The sequence below is a fragment of the Dermacentor andersoni genome, chromosome 9, assembly GCF_023375885.2.
Source record: "Dermacentor andersoni chromosome 9, qqDerAnde1_hic_scaffold, whole genome shotgun sequence".
NCBI classification, from domain to species: domain Eukaryota; kingdom Metazoa; phylum Arthropoda; class Arachnida; order Ixodida; family Ixodidae; genus Dermacentor; species Dermacentor andersoni.
This window is the reverse complement of record NC_092822.1, coordinates 86,574,383-86,596,347: the sequence shown is the minus strand read 5'-3', so window position 1 is coordinate 86,596,347 and position 21,965 is coordinate 86,574,383. Positions and strand designations below refer to the sequence as shown.

At 45.7% G+C, this 21,965-nt stretch overlaps 1 protein-coding gene across 1 annotated transcript; it reads left to right on the top strand.

Moving 5' to 3' along the window:
• Positions 1 to 7,157: 7,157 nt before the first annotated feature.
• On the top strand, positions 7,158 to 18,212 carry LOC140213110 (uncharacterized). The gene is made up of 3 exons (XM_072284248.1): positions 7,158 to 8,309; positions 11,589 to 11,697; positions 17,078 to 18,212. The coding sequence occupies exons 1-3, from the start codon at positions 8,282 to 8,284 to the stop codon at positions 17,478 to 17,480; spliced, it is 540 nt and encodes a 179-aa protein (XP_072140349.1). The 5' UTR covers positions 7,158 to 8,281; the 3' UTR covers positions 17,481 to 18,212.
• Positions 18,213 to 21,965: the final 3,753 nt, after the last annotated feature.

The following is a 21,965-nucleotide window of genomic DNA, read 5'->3' as shown; positions in this document are numbered from 1 at the left end:
GTGCAGTGGCACTCTATATTCCTGCCAAATTTTATTCCGGTCAGACATTTAGAATTCATGCGGCGAATAGTTCAGTTCCATCATGATTTCTGAGGCACGCTTCAAATTTTGCTGGCTCTTTAATTTTTTGTATTGAGGCACAAAGTTGAACACAGTCTTCTTCATTTTAGTAAGAAAAATGCTCGTTCTGTTCTATGAAACTTTAAATTTTCGTCTTCTTGCTGTCTTACCAAAAAAAAATATTTCTTATAGATTTATATATAAATTCACCGAGGTTTCAATGAAACATACCTTTACATTTTCGGAGGTAAATCACGCTCGATATACCCCATCGCATTGCTAGGCATCTTCCTCATTGCTTGCTGCAATTATTTGAAAAAATAGTTCTTACACTTTTTCGGCGGATAATTTTATCACGAGGCGAGCAACAATAAAAGTAACTTTAACAGCACCGCTTATAAAAGTCCTTAGATGTAAAGGAATACTAGTCTTCACTAGGTAATATACAGCGAAAGCTGACGAACACCATGTGTGACAAAGGTATCTTTTGCAGGGCATTGGCATTAACGGTTTGCAAAGAAAAATTATAGACCTTCATTACGCTATTCAGCTTGATTAAATAGGCGGACAAGAGATGACATCGTTAGCGGGGTACCTAACTGGCTATAGCACGGATGCGAGAAGCGGGTCACCTGCTCTTATTTAGTAACGCTCGCCAACCGATACCAACACATGCTCAGAATGCTGGCATCTTTTCGCCAGGAAACGCCACACTGTCGTCCGTGAAGCGATGGCAGTGTGGGATGTCGTGTCTGCCGAAGGACGAATCCCAACATAAAAACGTAACGCTTCTTTATTCGACTAACGATGGCAGCGGACGGGCATACCAACGCTACGTTCGTCCCAGTAGCGGAAGGTAGAAGGCGGTCTTTCTCAGCCAGGCAGCCTGTTTTTATAGGCACCGTCGGTGACGCATGCCTCGGGTGACGTGGCGGTGGCGCTATGTTTTATGGACCTTGCAGTCCAGCGTGCAGCTGTGTTATGCTGGGCCACATGATAAGAAGACGGAGGGTGCGCAGAAATATGCACGGAGTGTGTCGCCACATCACCCCCCCCCCCCCCCCCCCCGCGGATTGGAGAGCCCTCAGGGCTTAGAAAATCTGGGCAGCGTACGCGACGTCCGCTGCGTGTAGTGACAGAAGCAGGCTGCGAGGTCGGTGGTCGTGGATGGACTTCTGTGGGTGCACTGGTATTCCCTGGTTCCACGGAATCGGTGTAGGCCGGCTTCAGCCGGTTGATAGAGACACGGACGGCGTCCCCTTTAATGCGCAGGGTGAAGGTTTTGTCGTCGCGACGGACAACTGGGTAGGGTGCGCTGTAAGGTGGCTGTAAAGGCCGGCGGACGGTGTCGTCGCGGAGAAAAGTGTGCGAGCACGTTGCCAGATCCTTGAAGACGAAGGGGGCGGTCTTACACTGGTGAGCTGCAGGTGACGGGTGGAGGGCAGCGATGGTGCGTCGGAGCCAGGCGATGAAATCGGTGGGATCTGCCGTCGCGGTGGTGGATGGCGGTGCAGCGAGAAATCCGCCTGGGAGACGGAGGGGTTCCCCGTAGGCGATCTCTGCGGGTGTAGCCTGAATGTCGGGCTTGAAGGTGGCGCGACGACCTAGGGTGACGGCTGGGGTGGCGTCAGGCCAGGTTGAGTCCGGGTGGCACATGATGGCTGCTTTGAACTGTCGGTGGAAACGTTCGATCATCCCGTTGGCGCATGGGTGGTAGCTGGTGGTCCGCGACCATTCGAACCCGATGGTCAGCCCGAGCAGCCGGAAAAGGTGCGATTCGAACTGTCGTCCTTGGTCGGTGGTGACGCGGCGAGGGGGCCCGAAGCGGGCAATCCAGCCGGCGAAGAAGGCCGAGGCGACGTCTTCCGCAGTGATTCCCTCGAGGGGCCATGCCTCAGGCCATCGGGTGTACCGTGGCGGTAGCGCTATGTTTTATCGACCATGCAGTCATGCGTGCAACTGTGTTATGCTGGGCCAGATGATAAGAAGACGGAGGGTGCGCAGAAATATGCGCGGAGTAACAAAAAGAGCATGCAGCTCCAAGCCGTTCCTGAACCTCTGTTATGGACTTGTCAGATAACCTCGGTAATAAAAACCTCAAGACTGAACGTGCGTTGTCATACACTGCTAAGCATTTCAATAATGGGAGTTTTTCAGTGACAGGATGGGATATGGATAGATTAAAATGCCAGCCTTAGTCGCGTTCTGCAGATAAACTTGTTGCATATTAAGCCTAGAGGGAACGCTTTGCGAAAGCACTAAATTCTTGCTTTAGCTCAATTTGCGCAAGTCGTCAGAATACCCAGATGAATAACGCAATTAATAAATAAAAATACCACAATGTGAGAAGTACAGCCAGGAACACATTATTCAAGTTCGTGTGACACTGCCATTGTAGTTGCATATGAATGGAAATTTCATGCGATAGAACTAATTCGGTATTGGCCACAGCCTGCTATATACTGTAACAGCTGGACTTCCTATTTCTAGTTATCTTTACTGTACCTTGACTCCTGCGCTTGTATATCACACTTTCATGCTGGACGAAGTAAACCTACGCACAAAGATTTCCATCATCGCCAAGCAGCATGAATATTTTATTACACCAAGTACACTGTTTTAACTATCAATTCCTGAACATCTCCAGATGGTAAATAGTTACTGGCCGTCCCATCATGGGAGCTCTAGCTACGTAAAGGAATAAAGCAAAAGAAAAAAAAAAACGAGGCAACGAAGAATTCCTACCGACCGCATATTGCGAAGGCTGTCGATGAGATTAGCAATCAAGGAATGTGGTGACAACCATATTGCCAGCGCCGAAACGGCTCATGTAATAATCCTTACTGTAGCCGAGCTCCTCTCTCGCAATGTCCTCTGAGACACTGTCCGAGCGACGCGCCGGCGAAGTTTTCGCCCTTTTGCGTGGCCTCCGAGATTACCTCGGTAGTGCGTCGATGCGTGCCGAAACATTTCCCGCATGAACCATGTACTGCAGCCGGGCTTCTCTGCCACTCTTCTGTGTGAATACTCTGCGCCAGCTGGCGGAGCGTCCTTGAAGGCCCATTTCTCTTGCGTGGCCTCCGACACCGTGCCAATGGGCAGTCGTTGCGTGCTAACGCTGATAAATGTTCCTCCCATGCCTGTAGGTATTCATGGCGCAGCGCCTAAATATAATGCTGCTATGTTTGAGCAATCCGTGCGCTCCATATCGCCTAGCAAAGGATCAAATTTGTAAGGATTTCTTTAAGTGGAAGAGGTGGCGTAGGAGGGTGGATAGATAGACACAAGTGGTTGATGTAGGCTAAGAATGCTAACATAATGAAAGCTTGCATTTAGGAAAACGGAGGCAATCACTTTTGTAGCTTAAGGTCACTGTCTAACAGCACTGTTCGTAGCGTCTCTTCTATTGCGAAAGCAATACTGCTCGCACTTTCGGCCCATCGGTGGCCGTGGCGCCTCCTTACACAGCTGCGCGTCACGTGACCGTGTAACGTCACGCCAGACCGAGAGACGGGGCCCCAGCTCGCGACATCGATGGTGGAGGCGAAGCCTTGCGCGCCACTGCTGCGGCGCTACCGAGAGAGGGCGCTCGCTGGTGTGACGTCACGCAAGACCGAGAGACGGGGCCCCAGCTCGCGACATCGATGGTGGAGGCGAAGCCTTGCGCGCCACTGCTGCGGCGCTACCGAGAGAGGGCGCTCGCTGGTGTGACGTCACGCAAGACCGAGAGACGGGGCCCCAGCTCACGACATCGATGGTGGAGGCGAAGCCTTGCGCGCCGCTGCTGCGGCGCTACCGAGAGAGGGCGCTCGCTGGTGTGACGTCACGCCAGACCGAGAGACGGGGCCCCACCTCGCGACATCGATGGTGGAGGAGAAGCGTTGCGCGCCGCTGCTGCGGCGCTACTGAGAGAGGGCGCTCGCTGGTGTGACGTCTCGCTAGGAGGATAAATGGGGCTACAGCTCGGCTCCTCGCAGTGGTCGGCGCGCTGCCTTGCGCTATGTCGGATGATGTATAGCCATAAGTTTAACAAAGGCCAACCATGTCCACACCATCAGCCGAACCAAGGCCTAGCCAAGGGTATTGCTTTCGCAACCTTCCAGGCTTAACCAAGCTAAGCCTTCAGCGAATTCTTTTATTAACTTTTGCAACTTGCTTGATAAATTAGTTTCTCCGAATCGTGCCCCGTCGCGCTGACCCGTATTTTAGTTTCAGTTCTCTTTAATGCGACCAAAGAAATAGTGCGCAGTACATTAACGGAGAGAAAGGTATATTTAATGCGTATGTCTCTGCAACCTGTGTGCTCCATATATATATATATATATATATATATATATATATATATATATACCATGTCTCTTTCTTCAGTTTAAACCGATTTTTTTGCGACAAGACAGTAGGAGCGCCATTCTGTCCGTTGAGATGAATTTCCTGCTGAGGCGGACATTATGTGGCCGACAAATCGCCACGTTGACGTGGCTAATAAATAAAATTCACAAATTAACTAATTCCTACGTGAATTGGCAGAACGCCAACTGTTACACCTCTTTGAGAGACACTTGATGTCTGTGTTTTCTACGCTTTTACCAAATGAAACACCGAACACTACCTAAATCTCCTCATGCATTCTTGCATTAGCGTAAACTGCATTTTTCAATTCTAAAGAGGAACAGCTTTCTAGAAGCCCTCGGAGATGCACTTATATTGGCAAGCGGTGTCGATGGTTTCTGCACAATTTTTTTGTCGATAGCATCTAGACACTTGGCCAAAATACTACTTTGCCGTGGCTGAAGAAGTGTGCGGAAGCCAGAATTTGTAAAAAGCCACTCAAGTGTGCAGCGAGCTAAGTGTATGCATGCTGACATGAAAGGAACACCGTGTTCTTGAGCATATAGCTTCCAGTGCGCACAGCTAGACTCAGTGCATGCATAGGGTGTGGAGTGCTTGACTATATATATATATATATATATATATATATATATATAATGTGTGTGTGTGTGTGTGTGTATGCGTGTATATATGTACATATATCCGAATGCTCCATACCGAGCACTGCTTGTCAAGAGTGACATCACCGCTGTACAACTGTCCTCCGCTCAAATAACGCTAGACTGAGACGGATTGCAGTGACTGGCTACATGGTATAGCTTCGAATCGCTATAGGCTTTGTATGTGGTGTGTGCAAACGCGGTCCGGAGCTCTGCACTCGTGATGTAACCTCGAAATTTTGTCCAAGACTACACGCGTGGACATAAAGCGCAGCACTTGCCTTCAAGGGGCTGATCTGGTGTGATGTGTTCATGTTGTCTTGTGTGCGCTGACACGATGCTCGTTATTAAGCATGGCATGCTTTTAGCTCCCGTTGTCTGCGACCTTCAAGTAACCTGGAGTCATAAGCCATTGCCGTTGTCCGAGCATTCAAACGTGAACGTCCCGGCAAGTTGCGAAAAAAACGAGGTCATCCGGCCAACCAGTGAAAACTTTAGAAAATGCAGTCCCTGGATGGCACACTTAGAATTCTGCAAACCGGTTCTTATCCCACTCCTCAGTACCTTAAGCGGATAGACACTCATCACTCCCAGTCGTGCCCTAAATGTGGTCACGACTCATGCTCTTTTGATCACATGCTCTGGCTTTGCCCAGCTCTTAACGCCTCTTAACCAATCACGACGGAGCTATAGGAGTAATCCCTCAAGAGCAGCAACCTTCACTTTCAACTCCAGGTTGTATAGAGGGCTCACGACATTGCGGCGGGACTTTGTCTCCTGGTACGATCGGGGGCGGAGCCACCGACTTGATCTGGGGGGAGCCTTCGGCTCCCCTAGATCTCAGTTTTTAGGACTCAAATAATGTTCTTATGTCATGTCTAACCCCTAATCCTTTGTATAAGACCACTATACATGAGCTAGTTACGGCCCAAACAAGTCAGAAAACATTGTTTCCGTGTTCTTGCTAAGCTGTAACTCCTAGTGCGCTGAAGTTTTATTTGTCATTTCCGACATGGATGGATTGATGGATAGGTCTTATGAGCGTACCTTTTGGAACTGGGCGGCGGGTTGTGCCACGAAGCTCTTGCTATTATACTGCCTAATTTCCTACCTAGGTTAAAAAAGAAAAAAAAAAGAAAAAAAGTATGAGCTCCCACAATGAAATTCTCTGACTCCCAAATGCGAATTTTGCTTTTGTACGCCTCCATTTCTTGTCATTTCCCTACTTTTCTTCCACCAGTCTTCCAATCGCGCATTACTAATCTGTAAGGCGCATATGCATACTTTTCTCCTGCTCTCGCTGAACCCAAGGGCTTTAAGGACGCCAGTGGTGCCGAAACCGACCGCTAGGCAGATGTCCTTACATTCTAATAAAATATAATCCATCGCTTCCCTAGCTTCACCGCAGCAAGCACACGCTTCATCTTCCATCTTATATCTCGCTTTATAGGTGCGTGTTCTAAGGCATCCTGACCTCGCTTCCAAATGTAATGAGTTCCTTTTGAGCTATCATAAATTGTGTTTTTTTCTGATTTAGTTTTTTGCTCTTAAGTTAGTGGCTGGCAGGTTTCTTTTCCAATGCCGCCATCCATGATATTATTTCAGCCTCTCTGACTTTCCGCTTGACGTTCATTGTTGCTGTTTCGCCCACCCTACAGGCGGCATACTTGCTGGTAAGCTTCCTAGTTCTTTTACTCCACTGTGAATCAATGTTTTTTCCTGTACAGATGTGTCAACGCTCTCCCAGCCCATTTATTTCTTCCATATTCCTCAGTCGTTCTTGACAATCAGTTTTACTGTGCGCTTCCCTCACTTCAAAACTAGTCCAGCCAATATCACCCTGCACAGCTTCATTTGAAGTCTTCCTGTGAGCGTCCAATGCGAGTCGTCCCACTGACCTATGGTTGCCATCGGGTCCTCATTCTACCCCTGATTTCAAGCGAACAACCGCATTTCCAAAAGTAAGTCCTGGAACTATTACACCTTTCCACATACCCAGGAGCACCTCGTACGTATCGTATCCCCGTAGCGCTCTGTGTTTCAATATGGCTGCATTTCTTTCCCCTTTGCTGTTATTGTTTTTTCCTGGGTTTCTATACATCTATTTGCTTCGCTTATCCATATACCAAGGCATTTATATTTTCTTACCCGAGGTATTTCCTGTCCCTGTATTGCCACTGTCTGTTCACTTTTTTCATTGAATACGATAACACCTCCTTTTCCGACACTAAATTCGAAACCTAAACTATTGCCTTCCTCTCCACAGATATCAGCCAGACGTTGCAAATTGCCTTGCTTGTTAGCCAGCATCACAATGTCGTCCGCCTAAAATAAACCTGGAATCTCGCATCGAGAGATGGCAGCACGTTGCTTGGCGCCTCCTGTAGGCGCTTTTCTTTTTTTCTAGTTGGACAGTGAGCTCAGTCTCCTTATCGTCTGTCGCTGCCTGTCGCGCCACCTTCAGTCGGTTTTCTTCTAACTGGACATCATCCATATGCACCAGTGGACAATACGGCGTGGTTTGGTGGAGTGTGCCGTTGCCAACATGCACCAAGCTCATTTTAAACTATGGCTAACATCACCGCGACCCAATCTGATTTGACGGCTGTCATTTCATGCTTACATTTACTCGCAATTACGGTATAGCCAGCAATTTGTTCACTTAGTAAGCGAATGTTTTCAAGCTTACGTGACCGCAAAAACTACCATCCTCACTTCGTAAAGCTGTCTACTAATTTGCTATCCCAATCAACAATTCGCCTTTCGGAGGAAACTGGACTTTTTTTCACAGCAGAGCACTGGCAATGCTTGCCCCTACCACGTCACTCATACTGCTAATTCATCTGCTTCCATGGCGGACAGAACAGTACTTTGTGAATAACATTGTAAGCAGCGTGTTGTTCAATTTCTTGTGTTTTTAGGTCTTACGCAATAGATCCAAAGGGGCGCTTCAAGAAATAAAGTGGAAGTGCGAAGAACTGGCGAGTGCAGGCAAGTCGTTTCGTGTGTACATATATGCAGAGTCTGCAGTGCACCTGCATTAACCAGAATGATTGACAACAGCTGTTAGCACTACTACAACACACTTATACAACACACTTATAAAAACATTTATTTACAGGCCCGAGGAGTTCCGGCTCCACCCTCGGTGCAAATTCCTCTACTCGGGCTGTTGGGAAACTGAAAAGAAACAGTTTCGTCTGCGCGAAGAGGGCTACGACATTCTTCACGCCATGATCACCACGCCCGATATTGACGTCTGTGAGTACTGCCGCACTTTTATTGTGTGCTCAGAGAGCATTGTCGTGTGTGCGTCTTTGTATTTGCATCCCTTGAAGTTCACCTTTATTTTCCCACTTGAACCAATTTACTCCGTACCACTCTGTGCTTTGTGTGTCTGTCATTGGCATGTAAGATGTTTCTTCAGGTGTTGCTTCAACTTGATATACCTGCACTTGAAATAACATCAATTATGAGCGCAGGAATGAAAGATTTTTGACGACAAATCTGATACTAATAGAATGTTGAATGATTTTCAAATTGCTTTTGAATAAAATAACAGTTGTTGTCAGTATTAATTTCAAACGACGTCCATATGCCTGTATTGACAATGTAAGCAAGTTTCTGTCCTAGCTTTGCAGGTTACAAAGCTTCGTTTGTTGAAAATCTGAATGATCTATTCGAAATGAATCGGCAGTTTGTTCGCATAGCCATATTTTTCAGACACTTCGGTGGATCGCATCGTAGAAAAAAAAAAGAGACAAGCGTTGCGCCCTGATTGACGTCTAAGCAAGGGTTCTTCGTTTTTGGTTAAAACTTGGTATTTTGGGTAATCCACAATTTTCGAACGCCAAACAACGGTTCCGAAAATGCGGCAAAACTTAGTTTTCTCCCTAGGCATGCCTTTTTGTAAGAGGTAATAAATGGGAGTGTTAACAAAATTAATGAACGCTGCCAACCTTGTATGTGCCTATGCTAATAGACATGCGAAATTTGTAATAATGTTCATGTATGAATATGATATATGCTTTCTTTTTGGTAAACAGTTAAGCAAAAGCGAGCATATATTATGTATTCACCGTCAGCCTGCCTTAAGTAAACGACAGCTTTTTTGCTTTTTCACTGAACGCGTTTACTTGAATGCGACAATGGCTATTGTATCGCAATTCACGCACATTGCGTGCATGCAAATAGTGGTAATGTGCTCGGAAATAAACGCAGTGTTGACAGTTCATCTTAATTGAGAAAATCGGCTTCTCGACGTTGATAGGACGTTTACTCACCTATGTCACGCACAAAGACAGGGTGGCAGTGTGGCGTGGTTGATGTTCCATAAATCTTATTGCGTGGCATAAATCAGTAAAATATGACTGCGACAGAGAAAGCTGACAGGTCGGACAGGTCAATAATATACACAGAAATTGTGAGAATTCGTATGCTGATACAAGTCAACAATGAGTTGTAAGACAACCAATAGCATCTCCGCTATGGCGAGTACATGCACATGTGCTTTAATGTAAAGCTTTCCTTTGTTGTATAGAAGCCCCCCCCCCCCCCCCACCCCAAAAAAAACAACAACAAAGGAAGGTATTGGCAAACATGTATCTATTCATTATTTTCGTTTGTGTGATTTCCTTTAAATGTTTTAATAGTGCCTACCGACGTGAGGATTCCGTATACGAGTTCGTTACATATATCTTGTGCGCTCCTGAATTTGTATTTACACTATTTCACTGGCAATATCGCTTGTTTAAAGACATCTGTGACCAAAAGGCGCCATTGCATGAGTTAATGTTTTGTGAAAGCTACAAAATATGGACGAACTTCGCGTGCTGGCGAATAGGAAGAAAATGCCCATAGCAGGGCAGCGTTAAATTATTGCAAAATACTGCGCATTTGTATGCCTTACAGCTACTGATAAACATCAGTTTCATTCTTACTAATTTTGCCTACAATGACATTGTGAGCTCTCTCAAACATGACCGTTCCTACGACGATGGACAAACGTATGACAAGCGACGACATTGAACATCGCGCGCAAGGCTAAATTTTGCCCCGATTGCATCGTGCGTGGTGCGACAACAGCACCATGTAAGCATGCGACACATGCAGGATCGAATGATAGTTTCTTCCCTCTACACACGCATGTCAAAGTGAGGCATCTGCGTAGTATGCTTGCAAAAAATACAAGCGATAATGTTAGAACATGTTTTCATTACACCGGCTGTAGCGAGCCATCGCATCTAAGGCTTTTTAAGGACGGCTCTCGTCAACACAATAGAAGTTTCAAAAGCAAAAAGAAAAGGCTACACATACGCCACGGTGAAAAATAAGAAAAAAAAAAACTAGAACAGGATACATCCCGAAATTCTACGGGCACCTGTGAGCGGCACTTCAAATGGGCGAAACTGACATACGCATTACATAGGACTGGAGCATGCCTCGCTATCTAGCAAATACAGACCTTTCATTGTTCATGTAACGGTCACCTCTCAAGGTAGCTTAGCGGCTATGGCGCTGCGCTGGTAAGCACGACGTTAGAGGTTCGATTCCCTGAGTAGGATGGCGGCATTTAGGTAGCGGTGAAACTCGAGTACGCTCGTGTGCTTCGACTTATTTACTGAAGTGGGCAAAAATCAATGTGGGGCGCCCCCCCCCTCCCCCCCGTATACGGCATGCATCGTAATTTATCGTGGTTGTGGCACGGAAAGCCCCCAGAGTGTTTTAAACTGTTGGGCGAAAGTTTCAAGTAAACCGTATTTGTGACTTATCAAGTTAGTTTTGCCCGATGTAAACTACTCACAAAGTGTACCCGCAGAACTGCGATAACTGTTTTGAAGTTGAGCCTACAGAATGAATGTTGATGATCTCGTAAAATCATTTCCAACTTTAGAGAAAATGTTGACAAATATTAAATTTCCTAAAAAAGCATTGGCTAAAATTCAGCGTAACTTTTTTTTTCGATGCAGCTATTTAATACGCTCATTGGCTGGTGAATACGAGACTTTCTGCTTCACGCGCATTTAGGTAGGAAAGACACATTGAGACCAAGCTCAAGGCTTTTTTGATTTCATCTGTTTCGTTCCTTGAAGTGAAAACTCGTGTTTGCAAGTTGCTTTCTATACATGTGAATGCATGATGTGCAAGCGCTGAACTATATTCGGAATGACTCTGTGATCATTACCTTCACTTGTCTAGGGCAACAAATTCCGAACACATTTCGACACGAACATAAATTAAGACGACCTGACTTTATTCCTAACTATAAAGAGTACATTTGCACCAATAAAACAATGAAATGGGGTGACCTAATCATTTTTCTCGCATTGAATGAATAACCAATTTGCTTAGCAACCAACACTGAAACTTGGCTAGTGCGTGTGAGCAAAGCGTAGAGTCCGAATAGAGAAACCGAATTAAACAAATACGTATTAGTGATTCAGGCGACTTTTGTAAACATTGCAGTTGAACACATAACCAGCTCGCCGCATTTTTCCACAGAATCACTGTATTTATTGTTTTTTACTCCCCCTTCACCAGCTCCCGTGTTCCTCCACCACTGTGTTGACGTCTCTGTCTTGAGAAAGTGTGCTCTCAAGAGGCCCCGTGCGGATCAGCGTCTGCGCTACTTCAGAAAACAAAGCTTTGCGTGAGTATATCGACCTCACAGAACCATCCTAAATGTGTTTACACCTCTCGGGGCGTATCTTTGTCCTACAACGACAATCGTCCCCTGCATTGCTTCCTTCCTTTTGTAGAAACCTTGACGCTTCTTTGTCTCTAGTCAAGAATTCTATCTCACGGTGATATTGCGCTTTACGTTCATGTGATCTGCAAGTATGGGATGCGGAGCGTTAAGGAAATAAAAACCACGCACAGAAGTTAGACAACGATTGTTGCTCTGAGAAACAAAATAGGCTGGAAAGGAGTTCAACTGCCTTTATAGTGTGTGGTCGCTGGCACTGGTCTACACTTTAAATATTCTCACAGACGTACGTGTACCGACTTTTGTTCCACTATTAACACCCTTAGCATTGAGGATGCGCAAGCTTTATTGTAGACCACAGTGAGCACGAATTACACTTTTGAGAGAAAGCGTAGTTGAAATCTTCATTATTTTGAACTTCCTGATGTGCGCGTCAATGTATGACGAGGCAGTCAGAGCGCGATAGTTATTACAGTTCATTATGCGCAGTTTTTGTGTTGTCCGTTGCAGCTATCTTCTTATTTGGTTCCCACAAAAGGTTGACAAGAAACAAAACTTAGTTTGTCTCCATGAACAGTTCGACCTTACCCCTTCAAAAGAGCGGCTGTTAGCCGTGGGACAGAATGAACGCCCTTTTTGTTATCCATACTGGTGGTTAAAATGCTTAGGATGCTATATAATAAAAAGCCAACCAACACTGACACCAAGGACAGCATAGGGGAATTTACTTGTGCCCAATAAATGAAATAAAGAAACGATGAATTAATGATAATGAAAGTGGACGAAAGAAAAATGCCGCAGGTTGGGAACGCTCCCACAACCTTCGCATTTCGCGTGCAATGCTCAACCAATTTATTTCATTTATTAAACACAAGTAATTACCCCTCCGCTGTTCTTGGTGTCAGTGTTTGTTGGCTTCTAATGATATGACTAATAAAAATCGGGCCTCTCATTTTACCGCTTTCTTCTCGTTTAGCATGTTATAGTTCGTTGTGTAGCGGAAGGAGTCAGTGAAGGGAGGTGTTCTTTGTGGAGGGCTAGTTGGCGAAAGATCGCAACCTGTGATCCGCTGCGAACACACATGGATAAAGGCGCTCGTCTTGTCTGCCCTTATTTACGTATGCATCCGTTAGTTCTTTTCAGCCATGCAGCCAGTGCAAGAAGTCGTACTACAGAAGGGAGAGAAGAAAAAGAGATGTAGCCACTTAAAGGAGAATCTAAATGTACTTTGAATTTGGCATGCATTAGTAAATTACCATTCTAAAACACGAAGGAAGCCATTTTTACAGCGCAAATAGGATACTGCTGTGAGGAAGCGCGGAAGCAGCAACGAGCGAATTGACCTTCGTGCTGTTCATCGCTTCAACGCTAACTCAGCGGCGAGAACACAGCGCCCATGCATCTATGAGTCGTCAGCGCCGTCGGTGTGCCTACACGTGCAGATCACTTTGAAGATAATGCGTGCGTGCGTGCGACACGAAGTTGCTGGCAGAGTGCAACGCCGCCGACCCCCTTTTACCACTCCCACCGGCACCAGGCACGCGACGAAAGACAGCGCGCTGGCTCCCCCACTTTCCTCTCGCGCATGCGCACGAGGTTGAGCGCGATCGGCGGTTCACCGTCACACACTTTCACTCGCACATACAGCATACGGGGCGCGGGAACGATGCTATCGCCCTTGGAATTTATACAGAACAGCGAGGTGACTACGATGGCAGAAATGCGCCTGAAGTGCCCTTATAATTGTTATCGCAGTGATGTAGGAATGGCACCGATGCGCTTGCGCGTAGTCCATGCTCCCGAAGTGAAACGTCAGTGTAAGTTTTGTTTTCTGGTTAAAGATGAAACATAATGCGCTAAAAAAATACTCAAAGCTTCAACATAGCAATTTTCAGGAACTTTCACTCTGCGGGAACGGCGCAAACTGGAAGACAAAAGGTTATTTGAACCCCTTGGACGTTAGACTAGCACTGGTTTTCGTGTTTCAGTGCAAATACAGTTGGTCAAAGGGCTAACGATAATCAAAGTACGTGCATTGTAAGCAACATTCGCTGCACGTGGGAGAGCTGGAGAATTGTAAATCCTAATGCTTCATCATGAAACATTACCGCTGACCTCACAGCAGTGAATTGTCCGAGTCGAATCGCACACCAATTTTGGGGAAAATACCACCACTTGGCTCTCATCCTATAAACAAACAAGCAAACAAACAAACAAACAAACAAACAAACAAACAAAAACGACCGGATGATGGCGGAAAATATAATTGTGCACGAAGCATGTAGTTGCAGCTTGTGTGATAATTCTTCTAATTAATCAGTCCATTATAGTTGCCACTCAAGCAGCCATTACCACAATTTTTAAAAGCGTGATTTAAACGTTAATTACACCGAATACATACATCCGCGTATTTTGTCTGCGTCTTATGTCATCCGCGTGTCCGCACAAGGCATGTAATTTCAGTTATTTTTGAACAATATAAATACTTATTATTACTCTCTTAGAGAACTTGAGGAAGGCATTGGTTAAGGGAAAAGCTAAGGCTAAATCAACGTAAAAGAAGCGTTATTCTACGACGTCAACGGGACAAACTACCTGAACGTGACAAAAACCTTTATTCGCACAAAGTACAGCCCGCATTTTCAATGCATAATTGAAAATGTGCATTGAAATCAAAACGCAACAGCAAAACACAATTGAAATAAAAATAAAGAACTGGAAACGTTACACACGGTAAGATACTGGTAATTATCTCACGAAGATCATCGCGCTACAGAGTAGGCGCAGAGCGCGGCAATTGCGTTATACATCAGTTGCTTAATAATTGCAATGCTAAGTTCTAAAAAAGGGAAAGACATGGCATTAACAATAAGCTCTGCCATCTACGATAAACCATAAGTTCAGAGACAATGAATGGTGTGTGACCCCTAACATGATTTACATAGAAGAAAAACAAACTATTATTGCACATGAGTACCACAATATCAATGGATAACAATGTAGAAAAATACCAGTAAAAAAGTTCGGCAGCATGTTACACTCCCGTAACACGTGCAGGCGAAGGCCCGCTTCACACGTGGTAATGCATTAAGTTATACGATCATTGGTCTGAGGACTTCTTGCAAGACATAACGAGCCGCAATGTGAAGTAAACGTATGGCGCTCTAGCTCGACCTCCTCAAGGACACGTGCGAGTGCCTAATGCACTACATAAAGGCTCTTTCTTTCTTCCTTTTCTTTCTTTCTTTCTTTCGTTCCTTGTTTCAGTCTTTCTTTCCTTCGTTCTTTCTTTCTTTCGTATCTTCATTGATATTCGGTGAATGCATCTTTGCTTGCTTACGCGGGCATGGGCCATTCCTACCCGCCCTGGTTGCTCAGTGGCTATGGTGTTAGGCTGCTGAGCACGAGGTCGGGGGCTCGAATCCCAACCACCGCGGCAGTAGTTCCATGACGGCGAAATGCGAAAACACCAGTGTACTTAGATTTAGGTGCACGTTAAAGAACCCCTGGTGGTCGAAATTTCCGGAGTCCCCCAATACGGCCTGCCTAATAATCAGAAATTGACTTTGGCACGTAAAACCCCATAACTTAAATGAGCCATTCCTGATGATAATACTTTTTGGATAAATGGCTTAGACGCCGCTTTGCTTGGTATATTCAGTAATGCTGTAAATGTAGTTCATTCTAGAATTTTAGTACAGATATCCTTAATGTTCTTTTCCCTCTAAGCTTCTCTATCTGCCTTGTACATATTGTACCTCGTCTACCTATTGTGTAATGTAACGGATCGTATCACTATTTCCCCTGCTTTTTTCCTACCAATACTCTAAAGGTCTCTTGCTTTTCTCGACTGCTGACGGGTTGATGCTGCCGTTCACTTTAAATCTATGCGCTCAAGGTCTACGTTATCTAAGGGTTTCGCTGCGTGAGTACCTTCTCATTCCACTGCAATGTGCTGAGCGGTCTCCGGATTTTTGCCGCACTAAACGCAAGCCTCATCTCATTGCGAATACTCGCGCCGCAGACTTGGGCTAACGACGCCATTTAGGGGCAGCCGGGCTCGTGCACAGCATTAGATTTGTTGGCTGGCCAGCACACCGAATCGGACGACTGGAGCAAAACCTGCCAGCGCACGGAATGTCGAAGCCCATGGTTGAGGTTAAAGGCACTTTAAGAGACTGAACAATGCAGGCGCAAGCAACGGGTCCGCAATGCAAACATAAGGTTTTCTTTCAGTAATTTGTTCCGCCCAGGCGAATTTATACGCAGGTGCTGCGCTGCATTGCATCTATGTAAAGCAAAATTGGACCGAATCAACAGAGCTTTTCTTTCGTAAGGTCTTTGACAGTGGTTCGCCGCCTTCGCTAACAATGTGTCCAGCATCAGGATTCGCTGAAATTCACTCTTACGAAGAACTGTAGCATTGGACCTATCTTACAATACGGGCCCTGGTTCCTTTCGAACACCTGGTGACTCTGCAGAACTTAACCGCCCCCATCATGAAGACGGCAATATATAACGAATCATTCCATACTGGGATCATGCAGGATAGTTTCTCTATGCCAATCTGCAACTTTTACTTAGGAGGACTGATGCACATTTACTACATCTATGCTGTAGGGCAGAAACAGGGAATTTCTGTTTTTTTTTTGGGGGGGGGGGGTGATGCTTAAGACGTAATGGTGGACTGCCGTACAACGCTCTAGCTTGTTCATTCTGGATTACATCGATGTGTCGAAATGCCCTCCCATGTTTCATCATTTTGGGGAAAGTCGGTGTGACATTGCGAGTGTTACGTAGATCGCGAGTAGGCGAAGACAAATCAGAGAGCGAGAAAGCCCAGGACAGATGACTAGCAACCGATGTTATATCCCGACGCATTCTATGTTAAATGCAGAAAGAGAAAGTAATGAAACAGACGGCAACAGTCGACGCTCATTGATTTGCACCGTCTGTTTATTGCGTTTCGCATGTGCTTTCCTTGAGAAAAAAATAAGACTCTTGCTCACATATTGCCACAGATTTCGATAGGTCTGCTTCTACCATCCACGGTATTTAATGTGCAGTGAAAGCACGGTAGACGAGCTTTTTTGCATTTTGGTCACACCTCAACGGGGCCGCGAAGTCGCGGGTAGCAGCGCAACATCAAAACCGCTAAGCCACCTCGGTCGTTTACTCAATGCATCAGAATAAAGTGTCTGTGGTTATTTCAATGCCCTTTCACGTTGTTTGCTTTGTCTTGTCTTTGCATACTCGTGTTTGACGGTATTGTACGAGCGAATTTATCTATAACGCTTACGTTGGGTCCCCTGGTTTCGAACAGGCTGGTCGAGCAATTCAGCGCGTGCGTAAACAAGTCAGTGGAAAAGTGTGACAACGCTACGGATGCCGAGAATCTCGACATAGTCAAGTCGGTGTTGTTTGCCACCAGCTACCTCAACTGGTTCGAAGGGGACGCTGAGCCCGAGCCGACAACGCCTCCAGTCAGCACGTCGCAATCCACCGAGGCGCCTTCGACGACCAAGTATACCGAGGCCAGCACTGAGGTCATGACTGTGAACACGACACCCCAGGAGCAGACGTCAACATCGTCTGCGACAACAGTGGAAACCTTTACGGCGACTGCACAAACACCAGCGGCTACAAAAGCGCCTCACAGAAGCGCACCCACTACGAAACCACAGGGAGTCTTTGTTGTGGCCGCACTTGGCTTGCTCAGGATTTGAGCTGAATGTGCTTAGAAATTTTGAGAGTCTCACCAAGTGCACGCGCGATCTGCAATTGTGATCAGCGAAAAAGTGGAGGACACTTTCGTTTACACCAGTACGGTCTTGTGGAGAAAGTACAGGGCTCGGTTTACTTCAAAGTATAATTTTGAGAACTACGATTCGGGACTTGGGATGGTTGTCATCATCAGTGTGAGTTCTAGACGTATTCTCTCGGCAAAAGTTGACATACTTGGTTGCACGGTCTGAACGTTATAAATATCAGTGCTTCTATTTAGTAGCTATTTTATCTTGTGAAGCCGACGATAAACTAAGTGTTCTGCTTGTCGCTAGCGTTCTGACAATTGATACGTTCCGGCGTACTAATGTATGCTTGTCAACGATAACCTAAACAATCCTGGAATTTATTTCCACGACTTTGGTTTAATGCTGCTGTTTTGACACTAATCATTCGTTAGACGAAATAAAGAAGTATGAGCTAGTAACAAAGTAGTGAAACACTGTTATATTAATATTCTATAGGGTCCTCTGTGAAGAGGACAATGTTCCTGGCCGCAGGTATTCTACAAGCAGTGAAAACCGGATCTGAGCTTAACAGGATGTGCTCGGAGTGCGAAAGCGACGATATGTCAATTCCCGTATACCTGAACACTATAATGTGCAAGATGGACTGCCAATTAACTTAGTGAAATGTTTCTTTTACATCCAAATAAAGGAATAAGATACAAAACACCCGATCATTATGAATTCTTTTTTTGTGCGTGATTGCAATATGTAAAATACACCTGGAGTGTTGTGCTGACCTTGTCTATTTCATGGATTTGCGCTCTGCACATTGTCCTTCATGTTCTGAACTACCGCATAATGAAGCAGTTTATTCTTATGTACACAAAGTTGTCAAGGCCTAATAAACATGACATTGGGCTTGTTAAAAATAATGAACCACTTGTCACCGGCTAGCGTCCGCTTTGAGACGCCGACAGACACTTATGCCACATCTGCCTAGAAGTCTTCGCTCCGTGCAACAGAGTTCTGTCAAACTTGTTTACCGGATACATTTTTCGCTTTTCTGCTTAAACAGAAAAAAAAAGAAAGCCCACTTAGGGTGGACATTGTAGTTTTTGCGGCAGGCATGAGTGCAGACATCTTATTTTGGGGGAAAAAGGGCTTTCATGTCAGCACTACATTATTCCTGGTGTACGTAACATATGCTCACGACCACGAAACTGCTAGCGTCAAAAAAAGGCCGAAAATTTATATGCAACTATCTTTATATTTTTTTATTCACCTGGGTTGCTCGCCTGGCTTAATGAAATATTTAAACTACATCCATGGAGGTATGCTTCATGCACTGCAACAGCAGTCGACTTACGCTGTGCATTCATTCGTGGGCCATTGTTCACACTCTTCAGGTTAGTCGCCTCTCAACTTCCCAGCCCTAAGTGCGCTTTCGTGGACCGTCTTTGTAGTACCAGAGCACGTCTAAAGTAGACAGCGGGCATCCGCTGCAGACGCAGAAGGAGCGGAGCACTTCAGGCTGTGGACATTCACTCTAGGTGCAAGTGAACGTTGCTCTAAAGAAAGTACGGCGTTGCTCAATAATGTTATCCAAATATGAATAAAGACTTCCGTGTCAGAACAAGAGTGACACTGCCTGTCTGGCACAGCAAGTCGGCTCTTCGAGGTATGCTTTCAAATGCAATACAAGAAGTATGGGAGTTGGACAGTGCTGATATGTTCGCGCTAAATATTTGCGATCACAGGGTATGTCGCTATAGACAGAAGCCAACAGCGGCATGTTCAATGGTGCCACACTGTCGCACTGTCTAGCAGCAGGAGGGCTTAGCTCATGAAAGAAAAATGAGGAGCCGAAACCGCAAAGCTTGTGAGCCGTAAAGGCTGTTTGTCGAGACCGGCCGCATTACAAACATTATGTTCGCTGTCACGACATGTCGTCGCATATTCTTACGAACCCCGCTATTTTTTTGAGCATCTTGATGCTTATGTGCCCTGCTCATATGTAATAGACTGTAATGGTAGCCCGGTAAAGAGAAATTTGTCGTAAAACCTTTTATTATCCTTGTCTGAGGCCACAGAACTGATATTGACTTTATGTGTATTTTCCAATGACTAAGGCATCCTGCATTTTCATAGCGTTAGCGATGTTGCGTAGCTATGAAAGAATTATTGCGCGTAGTGCTATTTTTGGCACCTGCAAAAGTCAAGCTATGAACAGCGCTGATTGCTATAAAGAAACGTAATAACATTAAAAGAGCAATGTTTCTCTCGTAATGTGCAAAAATTTATGTGCAGCGAGATTTCGCAATATTTGCAGTATTGAAATTCATTGGGATAGTGAGAATTCGGCGTGCTACGAAAAGTGATAGCTATATCGCGCGCCATTATTACTTATGATCAAATCCAACAATTTCTAATTTGTTGGAAGCGGTCGGTTGAACCGCATACACTGGAATTGCTGTCACTAGGTTTAACGTAATGTGAGCCTATATGGGTCATGTAACTGCCTTCAAGTTCTAAACACATTCATTGACACCCGTTTCTTTAGTTAACTTTTTTTTGCAGAGGTCTTTAATACCAATTGCTTTGTCAGCAATCGATCATGACACCCTTTGAATGTAGAGATTGTATGCGCAGTAAATGAAGGCAGCTAACATGTTTCTGTGACTTGGTTGATGGAGACATTGGCAAGTACGTAGAGTGAGAGACAGCACGCTTCGTTTCCTGTTTCTTTCTGCTTTTGCTCTACGCGCTTGCGAGAATCAGTAAAGGATCTATCAACGTTGTAAACGCTTATTTTCACTACAGAAACCATCATCTGAATTTCTTAACATTCAAATAAGTTCAGCGGTTTTAGGTGCCAAATCCATCATATCATTATGAGGCACGCTGTAGTGAACGACCCTGAATTAGTTTTGATCTTTAGGTTTTTTTAGCGAGCAGTTATTTCTAAGTACATGGTCGTTGTGCAATTTTGGCCCTATCTAAATGAAACCACCGCTACCGTTATCAAATCCAACACCTTGAGCTCGTCAACGCAACGTCTTAGCCACTGGGATGTCGCGGTGGGTTTAATACAGTGCAAGGTTGGAAGACAGGTGCAGATACTTCACCTTATTGCATGGTAAGTCCCTCTGGGGCATAGTTGCGTTGATACAGTAGCTGGTCTCGAATAGCAAAATGAGGAACTTTGCGTGGAAGCGTTCGTGACGCTGGAACTTTCGACGTATCCGAGAGAAAGTCGAACAGAGATGGCAGTCCAGAGATCATTACGATGTGCAACAGTGATAGTGTCAAAGTCCTGCAAGGACAATGTGCACTCGCAGGAGGGGTCGTGACTGGCCTTCGGGGGAAGCGGTGATCGGGATAGCGCGTCAACGTTGGAGTGCTTTCGCCCGGAAAGGTAAACCACGCGGATGTCATGTTATTGAATTCGCAATGCCCAGCGGGCAAGGTGGCCGGATGGGTCTTTTAGCATCGACAGCCAACATAATGCGCGGTTGTCGGTCACTACGTCAAAAGATCGGCTGTATAAATATGGGCGAAACTTGCCAAGTGCGCACACAACGACCAAACACTCCTTTTCTGTTACGCTGTAGTTGGTCTCCGCCTTGGTTAACGTGCGACTCGCGCATGCGACGACGTATTCTGTGTGGCCAGGTTGACGCTGTGCCAACACAACGCCAAGGCCTACACCGCTTGCATCGGTATGGATTTCAGTTGGCGCTTGAGGGTCAAAATGGCGAAGAATGGGTGGCGCCGTGAGAAGACGGCGCAAGGTTGTGCAGGTGTCGTCACACTCTAGAAACCATGATGAGGGATCTCCAGCGCCACCAAGGAGCTGCGTGAGAGGCGATATAATTGACGCAAAGCTTCGACCGAATCACCGGAAGTAAGAACAGAGGCTGATGAAACTATGCTGCACTTTCAAAGTGCTAGTTTTGGCAATGCAGTTACTGCACGTAACTTTTCGGGATCCGGGCGAATGCCCTCCTTTGACACGACATGGCCTAAAATTGTGAGCTCACGAACAGCAAATCGACACTTCTGCAGGTTAAGTTGCAACCCGGCATTGGTCAAGCAAGTGAGTACGTGCTGGAGGCGGATCAGGTGCGTTGCGAAATCAGGGGTGAACACCTCAATGCTGTCAAGGTATCAAAGGCAGATTTTTCATTTCAGGTCACGCAGAACAGTATACATCATTCTTTCGAACTTAGCAGGGGGGTTGCAAAGTTAGAAAGACATGACGGTGAATTCATACAAGCTGTCTGGTGTAACAAAGGCAGTTTTTGGGTGATAGGCCACTGCCATCGGAACTTGTCAATAGCCTGACCGCAAACCCAGCGAAGAAAGGAACTCGGCTCCCTGCAAACAGTCCAGACCATCATCGATGCGTGGTAATGAGTACACGTCCTTCAGCGTGATTTTGTTCAACCGTCTAAAATCAACACAGAAGCGGATGGAACG

What these genes read in the sequence shown, in the direction of transcription:
- LOC140213110 (XM_072284248.1), top strand. Translation starts at nt 8,282, where the DNA reads ATGATCACCACGCCCGATATTGACGTCT. An exon ending in CACGCCCGATATTGACGTCT is followed by an intron (nt 8,310 to 11,588) that starts GTGAGTACTGCC and finishes CCCCTTCACCAG; the next exon opens with CTCCCGTGTTCCTCCACCAC. An exon ending in TTCAGAAAACAAAGCTTTGC is followed by an intron (nt 11,698 to 17,077) that starts GTGAGTATATCG and finishes GGTTTCGAACAG; the next exon opens with GCTGGTCGAGCAATTCAGCG.